The 17,163-nt window shown below is 41.4% G+C and overlaps 3 protein-coding genes and 2 pseudogenes across 3 annotated transcripts; 3 read left to right on the top strand and 2 right to left on the bottom strand.

Annotated features, from left to right (window-relative positions):
• The first annotated feature begins 1,797 nt into the window (after window positions 1-1,797).
• On the top strand, window positions 1,798-2,303 carry LOC113133742 (NADH dehydrogenase [ubiquinone] 1 beta subcomplex subunit 3-like; annotated as a pseudogene).
• Window positions 1,912-3,066, bottom strand: LOC113134120 (UDP-glucuronosyltransferase 1-1-like; the record flags this gene model as incomplete). Its single annotated transcript, XM_026313360.2, has 2 exons — window positions 1,912-2,710; window positions 2,819-3,066. Coding segments are annotated over 2 exons (519 nt in total), but the record flags the coding sequence as incomplete, so codon positions are not given.
• A 3,934-nt stretch (window positions 3,067-7,000) lies between these two features.
• Window positions 7,001-9,973, top strand: LOC113134119 (cingulin-like protein 1). The gene is made up of 13 exons (XM_026313358.1): window positions 7,001-7,082; window positions 7,181-7,270; window positions 7,373-7,462; window positions 7,569-7,655; window positions 7,773-7,835; window positions 7,951-8,013; window positions 8,104-8,172; window positions 8,338-8,421; window positions 8,511-8,597; window positions 9,036-9,119; window positions 9,213-9,281; window positions 9,377-9,466; window positions 9,627-9,973. Coding segments are annotated over exons 1-13 (888 nt in total). The 5' UTR covers window positions 7,001-7,072; the 3' UTR covers window positions 9,629-9,973.
• Window positions 9,974-10,689: 716 nt separating this feature from the next.
• LOC113134970 (UDP-glucuronosyltransferase 1-1-like) lies at window positions 10,690-13,135 on the top strand. The gene is made up of 5 exons (XM_026314596.2): window positions 10,690-11,318; window positions 11,716-11,779; window positions 11,859-12,007; window positions 12,278-12,561; window positions 12,670-13,135. The coding sequence occupies exons 1-5, from the start codon at window positions 10,803-10,805 to the stop codon at window positions 12,938-12,940; spliced, it is 1,284 nt and encodes a 427-aa protein (XP_026170381.1). The 5' UTR covers window positions 10,690-10,802; the 3' UTR covers window positions 12,941-13,135.
• On the bottom strand, window positions 13,077-13,457 carry LOC113134971 (NADH dehydrogenase [ubiquinone] 1 beta subcomplex subunit 3-like; annotated as a pseudogene).
• Window positions 13,458-17,163: the final 3,706 nt, after the last annotated feature.

Below are 17,163 nucleotides of genomic sequence, written 5' to 3'. Positions count from 1 at the left end.
TATTCTGAATGTGGAAAGACTCAGAAGTGTACTTAGTCTGCTGTTTGCAGGACTGGAGCAAAAAAAAGATGAAGTTCCTCAGCCTGCTCAGCAGCAGGGAAGCTAAGCTAATAGCAGCACTGTTAAAAGTTAGCCAAACTTTGTTCATAGCAGCATCCCTCAGTTCGGGGTCCCCCCTACAGGCCTGGCGCACTTCCGTTGCAGCGTTTCTCTTTTGCACGTGTTTTGGCTGCTGCGGAGCGTTTGCCCTCGATGGCCATCGTACTTCTGCCTAGTCACTCAGACATAAAGCCCTGATTGCTGGAGAGCTACAGTGATGGTTGTCCTTCAGGAGCTTTGTCCCATCTCCACACAGGATCTCTGGAGCTCAGTCAGAGTGACCATTGGGTTCGCCCATTTTCCACAACTGTATCAATGTGAGGTGAGTTTTTCAAGCACAATTGCTAAAAAACTAAAAACAGAGAGAGACAGAGGTGATGAATAAGAGCTTCATGTATGTCTTTATTCAATTCCTGCCAGGATATCAGCTTTGTGTCCATCTAAACAAGCCCAGGTTTCACACTGAGTATAAATAAACTGAAGAAATATACTGACACTTTTTGGTTGGTGGTGTGCTGCAAAAGTTTTTAAATGAAAAAAAAGCTTCAAAAAAGCTTTAAAACCACTGGTTCAGTGCACATTCTTCAGGTGCAGCTCCTGGATGTAGATCCCAAACAGGCTGTGCTGAGGTGACTATATGCAGCATTTGACTGTTGCAGATCTCAAGTTGTTTCTGTTGTACTGTTTTACTCAGTTAATAAAACACATACGATGTAAGTACGCTGTGTGCTATTACACAGCCAGTTTCACAAGCCAAACATTTAACCATATTGAAAGTGCATTCAATTATGTAAAGCTTGTCTCTGTGCATATGCATTGGCTGTGCATTCTCAATATGGCCTGTTATATTTGAAATAGTAAAATACAATATTCTCCTTACTAAGAAGTGTTTCTCACAGATATGTTGATGCAGGAAACTGGGTTTCTGTCTCACATTTACTTCCATCCCGTGTTTAATATTTTAAAGATTATCTACCATCTACTACTTTTGCACCAGTATAGGAATCTGTAAAAACCCAGTATGACCAGTAAAATATTATAAATAGTATTTTCATTGCCCAAAAGTGATTATAACAGCTAAAACAGAATTTTTTTCTACCTTTACTGATCGTGATAAAGTCATATGCAAAAAGAAAACAAACAAAAACTGTACCACCATCACTTTTAGAAGGCTGTGTGCCCTCCCACAGAACATAATCACTTTTTCACAGAAACCTTTCTGCATAACACCTATTACAAGATTCCTGTTCTTTGGGAGCATGAAACCGACTTATATGTTTAGAGAAACTATCTATAGAGAAACTCCACAATCACAAGGCTCTCTCTGCCCTCATGTCCACTTTTACATAGGACATAATTTATAAAGCATAAGGATGTAAGGCGGCCGGACAAACTGGTAGAAAAAAGCTGGTTAAGTGACTGGAGTGAGGCTGGATTCACTGGAGGCTGTGGTTGAGAGATGCAAACAGAAAAAGCTGGAGGCCATCCTGGAATAGTAGGGAATGGTGGAGGACTGTGCTGTCACTGAATGATACAGGAGATCTTCAACCCCACTGTCATCTGGCTCTACAACACCTTAGTCAATGGTAGATGACAAACCAACAAGAACTGGACTGTGAGTGACTTTCATTACTTAGCACTTATTACTTTTACAAAACTAAGTTTGCCTTTGGGGACTAATAAAGTTTATCTCATCTCATTTCTCAGAGAACAAATTAAAATAAAATACTGGAAAGAAAAGATGCAGACAATGAGCTGTCTACATGAAGGCACATTAAACATTAACATTAAAGAAACCACTATATGGATCTGTGTTTTTTAGCATGGGGGGTGACCACGGCCACAGCAAGACGTCTTTGCCAGAGATTTACAAGGAGACTGATCTTCATAAGAGATTTTGGTATCCAGTATGATTCCTCACACTGATCCCTCTCCTCTCTCTGTCTCTCTGTCTCTGTCTCCAGGAATGAGGCATGGAGATACGCTGGTGGCTTTGCTCGTCCTGTGACTCTGTCAGAAGTGCTGTTAAAAGGATTCAAGTGGGGATTTGCTGCTTTTACTGTTGCTCTGGCTATTGAATACACCTTTTTCCCCCCAAAGAAGGGTGGCCACTAATGTTCATCATTGCCAAGTCCAAACCTCACCCAACAGTCTAATAATAATCTGTATTTTCTGTTTATTAAAGGTGTGTTTGATCACCACATGGCTTCGCTTTTCCTTCTTCACCCTGACACACGTTTCAACCATAACTTTACTCTGCATCTGTATTTTAGGGATAATGAGTGTTAAACTCCCATAATAGTGTTGTTGCTGAGATGAATGTGCACATGTAGTAGTTAGTTAGTCCTGCTTCCTCTTCCTGCCCAGTTTTTGGAGGCATATTTTGCAACACTTCACTGTGACTACTATAAAAACCAGCACTGCAGTAGCCAGCAGCGCTATGACGTCGAGGTTGAAGTACTGGAGCCAGTTGAGGTCGTGGGCAACAGATTTAAGATGTTTTGCCCCTTTGTGGTGCATCACAAATTCTGTCCAGTACACTGAAAGGTCGAGTGGGTCAACTGGCCGGTCTCGATGGAGGACTGACAGCTTCTGAACACACTCTCTGTATCTGGACACACACAGGTGGACCAGATCAAAATCGTAAGACTTAAGACAGTATTAAAATGCACATCCCAAAACAAACAACAACAATGTGAGAGACCACATGACCCCTCACCTGGTGTCATTGATGACTTCATTCAGTGCCCAAAGGAGGCTTTCTGTAGAGATGGAATAAATATCCAAGATGACTCCTGCTCCCCTGCTTGCCAGCTTCTGTGCGTTATCGGGCTGGTCCCCAGCAAGTGGCACCATCACCATGGGAACAGCATTACACAGTCCCTCAAAGAGACCATGTGACCCAGCGTGAGCTATGCCCACCTCCTCTCTCAGGAACTGATAGCCTATGTGGTCAAAGTGCCAGAACAACAGTCGGCAAAGCAGCGGCTCCAGTAAAGCCACCTGTGGGTCAGAGGTATCACAGGACAATAAACAAATGCTACTGAAGAGTTTAGGTTATGTGTTCATGTGAGTTAAATGTCAACAAAGTTCATTTAAACATGTGTTTTAGTGCCAGCACTGACTATTTCTAGAGAATTGTGTGTCTTATATCTAAAGAAATGAGAAAGAAATAGAAAGCAAGTGGAGACCACTTCATTTCACTGAATAGAAAAAAGCCATCCTTCATCCATACACATGCCCGTCCAAGCATATCTGGCTACAATAGCTCACCAAAGTGTTGACAGCTCTCTCCTTAAAGCTCATTTTATCTGTGTATCCAGTGAAAAAGCGAGGCACGTATGAGGGCGGGGATGGGCAGCCTGAAGACTGCGTATCCAGGGTACATGGAATTCCCCTCAGCAAATTAATAGTGGGGATAAAACTGTAAAACTGGACTGAAGTTACCACCTCTACCCTGTGCTGTGAATGTCTCTATAAGTCGTCTCTTTCCTTCCAGCTCCTCTCTCTGACTCCTGGTTGATGAAATGCCTCCGAGAATTAACAGAGTTGTGTGTTCAAAGTCCTCACAGTGTAGCAGTTGGAGCTGATAAGTTATTGTCCATGGTTGAGTTACTCTGTAATTTAATATTTTAACATTTTTCACACTGCATGTGAGGGAGTGGGCAAAGGTTGAGCAGAAGAAAAGGCAGTGTTTATATGCACCGCACTGATCTTATCATTCTTCACTGTTGGCAGTAATCAGGCATTAACACAATCCCTGTTTGTTTCCAGTCCTTTATTTTGAAGTATTTCCTGTTCTTGGTGTGTCTCTTAATTGAGTTATTTTTACTTTTGTTAATCGGTGTCTGATTGTTTTCACCTAGTGTTTTCAATTTAAGCCTGAGCTTCCCGTTGGCTTGTTGGCTCGTCTTGTCTTGTTTTCTTCGTCTTTCCTGTCTTCTTGCTTTGTCTCTTTGTTGTCCAGAAAGCCAGTTGCCTCAGTGCCACACTTGCATTCCTGTGAGAGTTGCCTTGTCATCTTATTCCTGATTGTGTTCTGTGTTTTGTCGACTATCCCTGTGCGATTTGTGTTTCTGTTTTTCCAATAAACTATCCACCAGCTTTCTGTACTCCTCCTTCTGTCCTGCACCCAAACACTGCACAGCTGTCAGAAAATTTCTGCAGGTGGTAAGATCCAGAGTTGTACTGGAAATCAAAGGTGTACAGGGTGAACAAGAAAGAGAGAGCACCGTTCACTGTGGAGCTCCCGTGTTACTCAGCACCACACTAGACAGAGCACTGCCCATTCGGACAACCTGTGGTCTGTCTGTCAGGTAGTTAGCAACACAGGAGACAATGTGGGAGTCAACCCCCATCACCAGTAGCCCTGGCTGGATGGTATTAAATGCACTTGAAAAATCCAAAAAAATGATCCTCACAGTACAACCCCAAGCATCCAGGTGTGAGTGAGCTTTGTGAAGCGGGTAGATGATGGCATCTCCCACACCCAGACTTGGCTGGTAGGTAAACTGCAGCAGGTCAGGAGAAGATTTCACCTGCAGACGCAGAATCAGCCTCTCCAGCAGCGTCAGCACTCGAGATGTAAGGGCTATAGGGCAGTAGACATTGAGGTCAGAGGGAGATGACTTCTTTGGGACGGGGACCAGGCAAGATGACTTCAGCAATACAGGAACTTTCCCCTGGTCCAGGCTGTCGTTAAATAACTGGCAAAGGATAACAGACAGCTGCCTGTCACATGTCTTCAGGACCCTGGTGCTGATCCCATCAGGGCCTGCAGCTTTACACTGGTGGAGTCTCTCACCCTTGAGAACAATTTTCCTTATTTCATCATCTTATAAAATCAACTCACCACGGACCTCAGCCTCAGCAGTGACATGTTCCCTTTCCCTGGCCTGAAGCAGAGCCTTGAGGGCTGGTTTAAAACATGGTAGCATTAGTCAAGGCCAGTTCTTGCCTTCAACTGTTCCCTCAGCTCTAGAAAAAGTCAGTTTCTACTCGAGGTTATCAAAGAACTAAAGTTTATTCAGTGACCAGATCAAAATCAGATACTTACCAGTAATTGTTAAAGAAGATGCTGTGTTCTTGTTCTGACGTTCTTCTTCAATTTTCCTGAGTTGGTTATGCAGATTGGTGAGTGCCAGAACTGAGGAACATAGATATTATATTATGTACGTAGATATTTAGGTCAATAAATGCAGACGTCATTTTCCCTTATTACTTACTTAACCTGGCATTTGTCTGATTCTTCTCATTGAGCTCGTTGACATATTATTATCATTACATATTGACATTATTATTATTATTTTTTTTTTTTTTTTATATTCAGTTACTATTTGTTTTTACTCACTGCTACTCATTTATTTATTTATTGTTATTATAATTATTGTAGGCCTACACGTATTATTTTAACAGGCTCCTTATCCCCCCCTTTTTGTTTTTTAAATTATTTTAATTACTGTTATTGTTTAGTTACTGATCTGATTGGAGGAGATGGAGCAGCTGTTTAACTCACTTCATGTCACATTAATTATTTCTATGCTTTTATATTCTTTCCATGGTACCAATGTTCTCTCTTGTTATGCTCAAAAGCACTATCGACGCGCACCGGGGCTCCTTTTTGTTCCGGGTCCCCCACAGACCACGGGGTTAGTTTACTTTGGGTCTCCCACAGACCACGGGGTTAGTTTACTTTGGGTCTCCCACAGACCACGGGGTTAGTTTACTTTGGGTCTCCCACAGACCACGGGGTTAGTTTACTTTGGGTCTCCCACAGACCACGGGTTCATCCCAAGTTTCTGATTTCCCGAAAGCCCTGCTCGGTTTTACCCGAACATGTTTGACCCAGTGTCCCGTAGGCCACACAAGTTTCGGTTTTGTTTGAATTTCAGCACTCAAGTCAAGTCAATGATATTTTTAGTCAGTGATCCGTTTTGTAATCACCAACCCCTCAGCCTGATATGAGACCGCAATTCAGTGAGACTCTACTCAGCTTGCGTGACCCGAAGGACCCAGGACCACCCGGGGCTTCCAGAGAGCCAGAAACTCCCAGGGACACTGCACCGGTTTTGTTTGGGCCCTAATTCCCTGAGACTCCACTCAGGGGATGGTTTTGTTCGAATTAGACCCACTGAGACTCTACTCAGTTTAACCAAATTAAAATTCTCTTACCTTACAGGAGTCCGTCTCTGGTCTCTCTTTTCAAAGTTCAATCGCGTCAACCCTCTCCCCTCACAGCAGATCCTAGCCTCTCAATGCTCCAAACCGTTCCCTTATGGGACCGGGGCGGAGGGCTTTCAGTCAGGAGACTTAAGACTCCCCCGTGCACGGTTTTTAGGTCCAAACCTGGAAGGAAGAGGAGATATTGCGATCCCGGATGAGCCCCCAAGTTGTTAGGTAAATTCTTTTAACAAATAGACTCAGAGGACGAACTTCGGTAAGATTATATAGAGGTTTTACTTGCAAGGAGTAACAGTCACACAGCACCTTGGTACAGCATGAGGGTCACTGGCTGCTTGCAGCCTAACACATCAGTTTTCATGGAAACAAGAAAAAGGGAGGGGATTTCTCACAGAAAGACATCTGGGCCCTTATCAAATAGTCAAGGTTAGAGCAAACTGTGCTCACTGAGAGCAACAATTATATTTCTACAATGCACAATAGGCCCTATTCAGAAGTGCTTCAGTTATACTAAGGTAAGGTGGATCAGGTCATAGGAGGTCACAGGAGAGTAAACATTTTAATTTCTTAATTCCGCATTTCCGGCGCGGCAGTATATTATGTGCAAAGAGCCCATTGTCGTGTTGAGATATGTTGTTGATCCTGATTTATTTGACCTACAGTTTTGAAAAGATACACAAACATTCATTCATTCATTCTTGTTTCTTTTTTATCAGATCATCAGAGGCAGTGGAAGATAAAGACTGAGCTTCTTAAAAAGAAGATTTTACAGCTAAATCGTGATGAGAACAACATGGAACTTGGTAAGTGTGCAAATAAAAAAAAAAAACTAGTGTGTTTTTTAAACTTGTGTGCACTTTTCTGCAGCATTAATTTGATATACTATTTCTTGTTTCTCCAGCCAAAGAAATTTTGGTTTTACAGTCTGAGGTTGAGCATTTTAGACAGTTAATGTCAAATGCCAAAAAATTAGTTGACTCTCAACTCACAGGTGACTGGCCTAACATTTTACTCAAATTTTTAAATTGAAAGTCACACTTATGCTTGTCTGATGTGTATCAAATTATTATACTTGTTTTGTTTTTCATCGTAGAGCTAAGAGGTAGTTTTGACATAGAGAAGAAAAGGCAGGAAAATTTGCAGAAACAACTAGAGGGAACAGAGTATGCCCAGGCACAAACGAGTAAGTACAAGTATGAAAAAGAGGCAGATTCACTTTGGAAAACATTTCATCTCCAAAAGTTCAAATCTAAACATTGGAGTCTTTTTTTTTTCTTCACTTTAACCAGTCAAGAAAATCATCAGTGTAATGGAAGAGCTGAGAGAGCTGCAGAATGATGAGCAATACCAGACAACTTCAACAAGTCAAGCCACCAGTGAGTCCTTCTCTAGCCATTTTCTTAAGTTAATGCAGAAAACACTTAGTATAACTGTAATACATTACTTAGTATAACTTTAAATGTATTAAAGTTACTTACTTAATACATTTACAGCTCTTCAGGCAATGCTTCAGGCCAAAGAAAGAGGATATGCAAAAGCTCAGGCTGAAATAAAGGGTGAGTTCTTTTGATCCCCATCTAGTATTCTAAGGTTTTTTTTAATAGGAAAGGTTTCATAGGATATTTTCAGACAAGAGCTTTGATAACCTGACTTTCTCTTTGCAAATGACAGAGTTGCAGAGGAAACTACAATTAAAGAGTGAAGAATGTTCTGGATTTGAGAAAACATATGAGCGTAAGTTGCACAATAAATCTGATTCAAGTAAATTCTCTGATGATTTTGTTTTAGCTTAACTTCTTTATTTCATGTGTTTGTTTCTATCAGAAGTAAAGACTGAATTTGATCAGATGGTTGGAGAGCTCAACAGAACAGGAGACTCTAACACTGCACTCAGTGAGCCCTCACATGAAAGCTGAAATCTCTCTGTTATAAATGAGTGGTTTCTTGTGTTCTTGTGTTGCGTAGTGTCTCTGCAACTCAGTAACTAACCTAGCATCCTATTGTTGATTTAAAGCTGTGAACGTGGAAACAGTGATATTTGCTCTTTTTGTGGGTCAGTTCTAAGTGTGATAAACCTTCACGGTGAGCTGACGACTCTGAGGGATCTGATCTCTACAACAAAAGACCCAGACAGGATCTCAGGTGAGCAACATTAAATCACTGTAATTATCTGTGGTCTTTAAGGCCATTGTCTCAACTCAGTTTCTCTGTATCTGCTTGTCACCTCATAGATCTACACAGGAAACTGGAAGAGAAACAAATGGAATTAAACTCCAAGACCTCAGACATTGAGAGACTGATTGCCAACCCCCAAATAAGTGAGCTTATGGAGTTGGTCCACTGTGACAATCTGGACCTTGGGTTTAATGTCCTGTAGCTTAATCATAAATCGTCCTTCTCGTATAGAAAATGGTTGTTATGTGATCCTGCTCTCTAACAGCGTTATTAGTTGTTGCTAATGCTAATTAAACACAAATTCAGAGAGCCAATTGAATGAAAGCTCTAGCACAGATTTGCTCCAATACTTTCACAGTCCTAAATCTAACCTGGAGTCTTCTACCTGCTGTAAACCAGGGTCAAAGGGCAGAGGAAAGGAATCCTAAACCTTTTGGCAGTTTCTGAAATATGGACCATATGCAGGTTAAACTGATCAGTGACAGAGTAGGATGTGTGAGATGGGCTCAAATTGTCGTAGTGGCAACCTGTCAGGAAAATCATTATTATAAACAAACTCATTGCATGTTTGTGTGTTTTAGTTTTAACAGTCATTGAGCTACAAAATGAAATCTGGGACCTTCAGAAAAATGCAGCCAATGGAACCACAAGTAACCGTCTAAAAGGTCAGTATGTTTTTTCTGTCATTTAACAGTTCAGGGTTAAATAATTTGATAATCCAGTCAGAGGTGATAAAATCTAATTTACTTTTTTCCCAGAGCTGCAAACGAGAGCGGATGGTCTTATTACTGAAATAGACGACAAGGGAGACAAGAACACAAAACTGAGTGAGTCTGAAATAAATGTGAGAAATTCTTTGCACCTTTATTACAGGATCTTTGGGAGTAAAATTCATTTTTGTTTCCTGTCTGTTGTGCATCAGTGATGCAAATCCTGACATTGCAGAGTCAGGTGGAGCATCTGCAGACGCAGTTGTCAGACCTCAAGGTGTTAGATATCTCTCAGGTAACATGTGAGTATCTACTCCTTCTTCACAATACCACTACAGTCAGATGGGTTACAGCAAGATGCAACTATCAGCAGAATATGACAGCAGACAGAGAAGGTTTTGTTGTGTTTTATTTTTCTACAGACAAAAATGTGCTGTTGTCTAACTTTCTGATCTGTCCCAGAGCTCAGAGATGATCTTACATCTAAGAGGATAAAAATGCAGAAATATGTCAACGAGCTCTGCAGGTGAAATCTTCTCCTGACCTGCTGCAGTTTACCTACCAGCCAAGTCTGGGTGTGGGAGATGCCATCATCTACCCGCTTCACAAAGCTCACTCACACCTGGATGCTTGGGGTTGTACTGTGAGGATCATTTTTTTGGATTTTTCAAGTGCATTTAATACCATCCAGCCAGGGCTACTGGTGATGGGGGTTGACTCCCACATTGTCTCCTGTGTTGCTAACTACCTGACAGACAGACCACAGGTTGTCCGAATGGGCAGTGCTCTGTCTAGTGTGGTGCTGAGTAACACGGGAGCTCCACAGTGAACGGTGCTCTCTCTTTCTTGTTCACCCTGTACACCTTTGATTTCCAGTACAACTCTGGATCTTACCACCTGCAGAAATTTTCTGACAGCTGTGCAGTGTTTGGGTGCAGGACAGAAGGAGGAGTACAGAAAGCTGGTGGATAGTTTATTGGAAAAACAGAAACACAAATCGCACAGGGATAGTCGACAAAACACAGAACACAATCAGGAATAAGATGACAAGGCAACTCTCACAGGAATGCAAGTGTGGCACTGAGGCAACTGGCTTTCTGGACAACAAAGAGACAAAGCAAGAAGACAGGCAAGACGAAGAAAACAAGACAAGACGAGCCAACAAGCCAACGGGAAGCTCAGGCTTAAATTGAAAACACTAGGTGAAAACAATCAGACACCGATTAACAAAAGTAAAAATAACTCAATTAAGAGACACACCAAGAACAGGAAATACTTCAAAATAAAGGACTGGAAACAAACAGGGATTGTGTTAATGCCTGATTACTGCCAACAGTGAAGAACGATAAGATCAGTGCGGTGCATATAAACACTGCCTTTTCTTCTGCTCAACCTTTGCCCACTCCCTCACATGCAGTGTGAAAAATGTTAAAATATTAAATTACAGAGTAAATCAACCATGGACAATAACTTATCAGCTCCAACTGCTACACTGTGAGGACTTTGAACACACAACTCTGTTAATTCTCGGAGGCATTTCATCAACCAGGAGTCAGAGAGAGGAGCTGGAAGGAAAGAGACGACTTATAGAGACATTCACAGCACAGGGTAGAGGTGGTAACTTAGTCCAGTTTTACAATGTGGAAAGCAGCGGTGTTTGTGTTCCTGCTGCTAAACATGGAAAAGCAGGTAAATGCTGCTGTAGATAAGAAGAGCTCCAGGACAGAGGAGCACATGAAGACAGAAGAGGCTGAGGCCAATGACACCAATCCTAAAAGTGGCACCGTTTCTCCAGCCTTCTTGGGTAACTTGCTGGTGGTGCCCATGGATGGGAGTCACTGGATCGGCATAAAGGCTATGGCCCAAGAAATGGGTCGCCGTGGACACGGAGTTACAGTGGTGATGCCAGAGATTACGATGCGAATGGGCCCAGGAAAACACTACAACACTGTGATCTATCCTCTTCCTTATGACAAGGATTATGTTGACTCTTTGTTGGCCTCACATAAAGACGTAATGAAAAAATCTGCAAAGAATTTCCTGGAGAAGATAAGTTCACATTTCTCACAAATAAAGAAATCCACGGGTTTAATCCACACCACTGCAGAGAGCCTCCTGTTCAATGATAGTCTCATCTCCCATCTGGCACAGCAGGTCAGGGCCAAACACAACACTGAGATCAACTGTACAATGCAACAGAGTTCAATACAAAAGCACTGCAATCTATAAAACTGTGAGGCGTTTGAATTTATTATCTATTTAATCTTATATTTTGCAAAATGATGAAGAGAATCTGTTTGGATTTCTGTTAGTTCAAAGAAACCACGGGACATGCTTAGGGGTCTCTGGAGTCAGGTCCATGTTTAAAGGTCTCTTAGGTGGTATTACACATTTTTAGTCAGTGTGTTTATGCAAAAACACTGACATGCCTCTTCTGTATGAGCCATGCACGTGTGAATGAAGAGAAGGAAAAGTGAATGTTTTTAATTTCAGCTGTGACACTGCTGAATGTTAACCCCTCTATTCTACTTTACTGTCTTTCATTCTGCAGAGATTTGATGCAGTCTTGACAGACCCAGTGGTGCCCACAGGCTCATTAATAGCACGGCAACTAGGTGAGCTCTGTAACACGTGGATTATCTGTGTTTGTGTGTCTGTAAATCTGCTCACCTCTCTTTGCTAAATTGCTTTCAGGTATCCCCACTATTAATTTGCTGAGGGGAATTCCATGTACCCTGGATACGCAGTCTTCAGGCTGCCCATCCCCGCCCTCATACGTGCCTTGCTTTTTCACTGGATACACAGATAAAATGAGCTTTAAGGAGAGAGCTGTCAACACTTTGGTGAGCTAATGTAGCCAGATATGCTTGGACGGGCATGTGTATGGATGAAGGATGGCTTTTTTCTATTCAGTGAAATGAAGTGGTCTCCACTTGCTTTCTATTTCTTTCTCATTTCTTTAGATATAAGACACACAATTCTCTAGAAATAGTCAGTGCTGGCACTAAAACACATGTTTAAATGAACTTTGTTGACATTTAACTCACATGAACACATAACCTAAAATCTTCAGTAGCATTTGTTTATTGTCCTGTGATACCTCTGACCCACAGGTGGCTTTACTGGAGCCGCTGCTTTGCCGACTGCTGTTCTGGCACTTTGACCACATAGCCTATCAGTTCCTGAGAGAGGAGGTGGGCATAGCTCACGCTGGGTCACATGGTCTCTTTGAGGGACTGTGTAATGCTGTTCCCATGGTGATGGTGCCACTTGCTGGGGACCAGCCCGATAACGCACAGAAGCTGGCAAGCAGGGGAGCAGGAGTCATCTTGGATATTTATTCCATCTCTACAGAAAGCCTCCTTTGGGCACTGAATGAAGTCATCAATGACACCAGGTGAGGGGTCATGTGGTCTCTCACATTGTTGTTGTTTGTTTTGGGATGTGCATTTTAATACTGTCTTAAGTCTTACGATTTTGATCTGGTCCACCTGTGTGTGTCCAGATACAGAGAGTGTGTTCAGAAGCTGTCAGTCCTCCATCGAGACCGGCCAGTTGACCCACTCGACCTTTCAGTGTACTGGACAGAATTTGTGATGCGCCACAAAGGGGCAAAACATCTTAAATCTGTTGCCCACGACCTCAGCTGGCTCCAGTACTTCAACCTCGACGTCATAGCGCTGCTGGCTACTGCAGTGCTGGTTTTTATAGTAGTCACAGTGAAGTGTTGCAAAATATGCCTCCAAAAACTGGGCAGGAAGAGGAAGCAGGACTAACTAACTACTACATGTGCACATTCATCTCAGCAACAACACTATTATGGGAGTTTAACACTCATTATCCCTAAAATACAGATGCAGAGTAAAGTTATGGTTGAAACGTGTGTCAGGGTGAAGAAGGAAAAGCGAAGCCATGTGGTGATCAAACACACCTTTAATAAACAGAAAATACAGATTATTATTAGACTGTTGGGTGAGGTTTGGGCTTGGCAATGATGAACATTAGTGGCCGCCCTTCTTTGGGGGGAAAAAGGTGTATTCAATAGCCAGAGCAACAGTAAAAGCAGCAAATCCCCACTTGAATCCTTTTAACAGCACTTCTGACAGAGTCACAGGACGAGCAAAGCCACCAGCGTATCTCCATGCCTCATTCCTGGAGACAGAGAGAGAGAGACAGAGAGAGGAGAGGGATCAGTGTGAGGAATCATACTGGATACCAAAATCTCTTATGAAGATCAGTCTCCTTGTAAATCTCTGGCAAAGACGTCTTGCTGTGGCCGTGGTCACCCCCCATGCTAAAAAACACAGATCCATATAGTGGTTTCTTTAATGTTAATGTTTAATGTGCCTTCATGTAGACAGCTCATTGTCTGCATCTTTTCTTTCCAGTATTTTATTTTAATTTGTTCTCTGAGAAATGAGATGAGATAAACTTTATTAGTCCCCAAAGGCAAACTTAGTTTTGTAAAAGTAATAAGTGCTAAGTAATGAAAGTCACTCACAGTCCAGTTCTTGTTGGTTTGTCATCTACCATTGACTAAGGTGTTGTAGAGCCAGATGACAGTGGGGTTGAAGATCTCCTGTATCATTCAGTGACAGCACAGTCCTCCACCATTCCCTACTATTCCAGGATGGCCTCCAGCTTTTTCTGTTTGCATCTCTCCACCACAGCCTCCAGTGAATCCAGCCTCATTCCAGTCACTTAACCAGCTTTTTTCTACCAGTTTGTCCGGCCGCCTTACATCCTTCTGCTTTATAAATTATGTCCTTCGTGAAAGTGGACATGAGGGCAGAGAGAGCCTTGTGATTGTGGAGTTTCTCTATAGATAGTTTCTCTAAACATATAAGTCGGTTTCATGCTCCCAAAGAACAGGAATCTTGTAATAGGTGTTATGCAGAAAGGTTTCTGTGAAAAAGTGATTATGTTCTGTGGGAGGGCACACAGCCTTCTAAAAGTGATGGTGGTACAGTTTTTTGTTTGTTTTTTTTTTTTGCATATGACTTTATCACGATCAGTAAAGGTAGAAAAAAATTCTGTTTTAGCTGTTATAATCACTTTTGGGCAATGAAAATACTATTTATAATATTTTACTGGTCATACTGGGTTTTTACAGATTCCTATACTGGTGCAAAAGTAGTAGATGGTAGATAATCTTTAAAATATTAAACACGGGATGGAAGTAAATGTGAGACAGAAACCCAGTTTCCTGCATCAACATATCTGTGAGAAACACTTCTTAGTAAGGAGAATATTGTATTTTACTATTTCAAATATAACAGGCCATATTGAGAATGCACAGCCAATGCATATGCACAGAGACAAGCTTTACATAATTGAATGCACTTTCAATATGGTTAAATGTTTGGCTTGTGAAACTGGCTGTGTAATAGCACACAGCGTACTTACATCGTATGTGTTTTATTAACTGAGTAAAACAGTACAACAGAAACAATTTGAGATCTGCAACAGTCAAATGCTGCATATAGTCACCTCAGCACAGCCTGTTTGGGATCTACATCCAGGAGCTGCACCTGAAGAATGTGCACTGAACCAGTGGTTTTAAAGCTTTTTTGAAGCATGGCACATTTTTTTCATTTAAAAACTTTTGCAGCACACCACCAACCAAAAAGTGTCAGTGTATTTCTTCAGTTAATTTATACTCAGTGTGAAACCTGGGCTTGTTTAGATGGACACAAAGCTGATATCCTGGCAGGAATTGAATAAAGACATACATGAAGCTCTTATTCATCACCTCTGTCTCTCTCTGTTTTTAGTTTTTATAGCGGGGATCTGAACACTGCCTGAAAGAGAAAGAGAATACATGGTATTTTGTGTGTGCGTACGTGTGTGTGTGTGTGCACCTCTGTGCTTGTGGACCAGTCATCTCTCATCAGCTGTTCAGTACCATCCCAACAGTTAAGCATGGTGATGGCAGCATCAGGCTGTGGGTCTGTTTTTCAGCAGCAGGAACTGGGAGCCTGGTCGGGGTTGAGGGAAAGCTGAATGGAGCAAAGTCCAGAGGTATCCTCAATGAAAACCTGTTCTCCAGCTCTCAGGACCTCAGACTGGGCTGAAGGTTCACTGTCCTAAATGACAACGACCTTTAAGCACACAGCCAAGACAGTGGCTTAGGGACAACTCTGTGAATGTCCTAGAGTGGCCCAGCCAGAGACTTGAACCCTGTCCAACTTCTCTGGAGAGACCTGAAAATGGCGTCCACTGCTGGGCCCCATCCAGTCTGACCGAGCTTGAGAGGATTTGGACACAGAGTTCTTTCTGAATCAGACCCTGTCTCCTAAAAATGACCTTCCTATACAACTAAACTGCATTCTCATGTACGTTTTGATACGAAACCTAATTTGTCTTTGATTAGGTTTGTTAGCAACGTGTTGAATACGTTCACATTTAACATATCTGACGTTTATGTTCACTCATTGAGCGCAAACTGTTTTTCCATTTTAATTTAAAAAGGAGGAACAAGAGATGATCACAGATCATCAGGAGTTTAGTTCAGTTGTTTATCATTTAAAAGATATTTATGCTCTATGTGGCTAAAAACGTGACACAGGAATAATGTCTGTAAACCAACCCGACCTCATATAATTTGATTTGATGAATTTGACATAGTCACGAAATGTAATTGATTGTTTCGTGCACGCAGACATTATTTTTCCACTTTTCTCGTGACAGCAATCACGACTTTTAAAACAATTTATTTCGATCACAATTGTCGTTGGTGCCTCCTCCACATATTTCCCCTGTTAATCAGCAACCAGGACTCGTCAGCCCAAGAATTGTAATGAGATTTTATCCTTGTTTTGATTTCCTTATTCTAATGGCCTGTTATTTGGTTGTTCTTATAGTTATATTTACTACGTGTCTAGTAATCGCGATTCTGTTTCTAATTTCTGTTGTTATTTCGTATTTATGTTTTTTATATATTCTTCAAAAGTATATTTCTCGTGGGTTTGACGGATCAAATTTAGCAGGAAGTATGTGAACTATACCTCCCTCCCAGTTGTCAACAGTTACCATGGTGATGGCGCCAGGACGACGAGGCCTCATTTCCTCCAAACGACTGTCCCAGTAAGTTGGTGGCTAATATTAGCCTGCTACATGATTAGCTTAAACGTTTTTCTTTACATGACCTGCATGGTTTGCTCTGGGGGACACTTATATTCGCCATTATGTGAAATGTGGCTTGTTGGCAGGCCAGCTAATGTTTATCATAGGCTACCATTTAACCTCCCGAGACCCAAAAATATGAAGAGAGTTTTGCTTAGCTATTTATTTTTTTAGTATGCCTACATTGTTTTACAGCTGTTATTTATTCTTTAATAGAGCCATTCGAGTCCACAGAGTTCGCTGAGATGCATAACCCCAAAATTTTGAGCAAAGCATGTTTCCAAAGCATAAAGATACTAATTCATGTGTTGCTGCAACTTGGTAACATGATTTATGAGAAAGTCCGATTTCACATTATTTTTCACTTTCATTTCTACAAGGCCATGTGTCCGCATTGATCATGTAACATTTGCATCCAAAATATCACCACATCTTAAATAAAACCATTATAAATTAAAATTGTATTAATAAAGCTTAATTTTGATAGGAGTATTTAGGCTCTTGTATCATTTAGCAGTGCCTGCATTTCTATTCAAGAGCAACAAAAGTTAATGTCAGATGAAGTTTTAAACCGGCAGATCACAGCCAGACAGTTTGTCTCTACCACCCTGTCACGCTGGTTATCGCCTTGTCAAAATAATGTGGAAGAATGTTCTTGTTTTGTGCAAATGTTTTGTCTAAAATGTAGTATTTTTTCACTACAACAATGAGGTTGCTGACATTTCAAACTCATATTTCGAGATCAAGAATGCAAACCTTAAAAAGCAAGATTAAATTACGTTTTCTGTTCTATTTCCAAAAAAACACGGTACTAAGAAAATATTACATTTTGAAATTTTATTTCATGACTGTGATATATACATACAGTATTGTC

Source organism: Mastacembelus armatus, chromosome 17 (assembly GCF_900324485.2).
Source record: "Mastacembelus armatus chromosome 17, fMasArm1.2, whole genome shotgun sequence".
Lineage (NCBI taxonomy): Eukaryota > Metazoa > Chordata > Actinopteri > Synbranchiformes > Mastacembelidae > Mastacembelus > Mastacembelus armatus.
The sequence above is the reverse complement of the archived record's forward strand: the minus strand, read 5'-3'. Positions and strand labels throughout refer to the sequence as shown.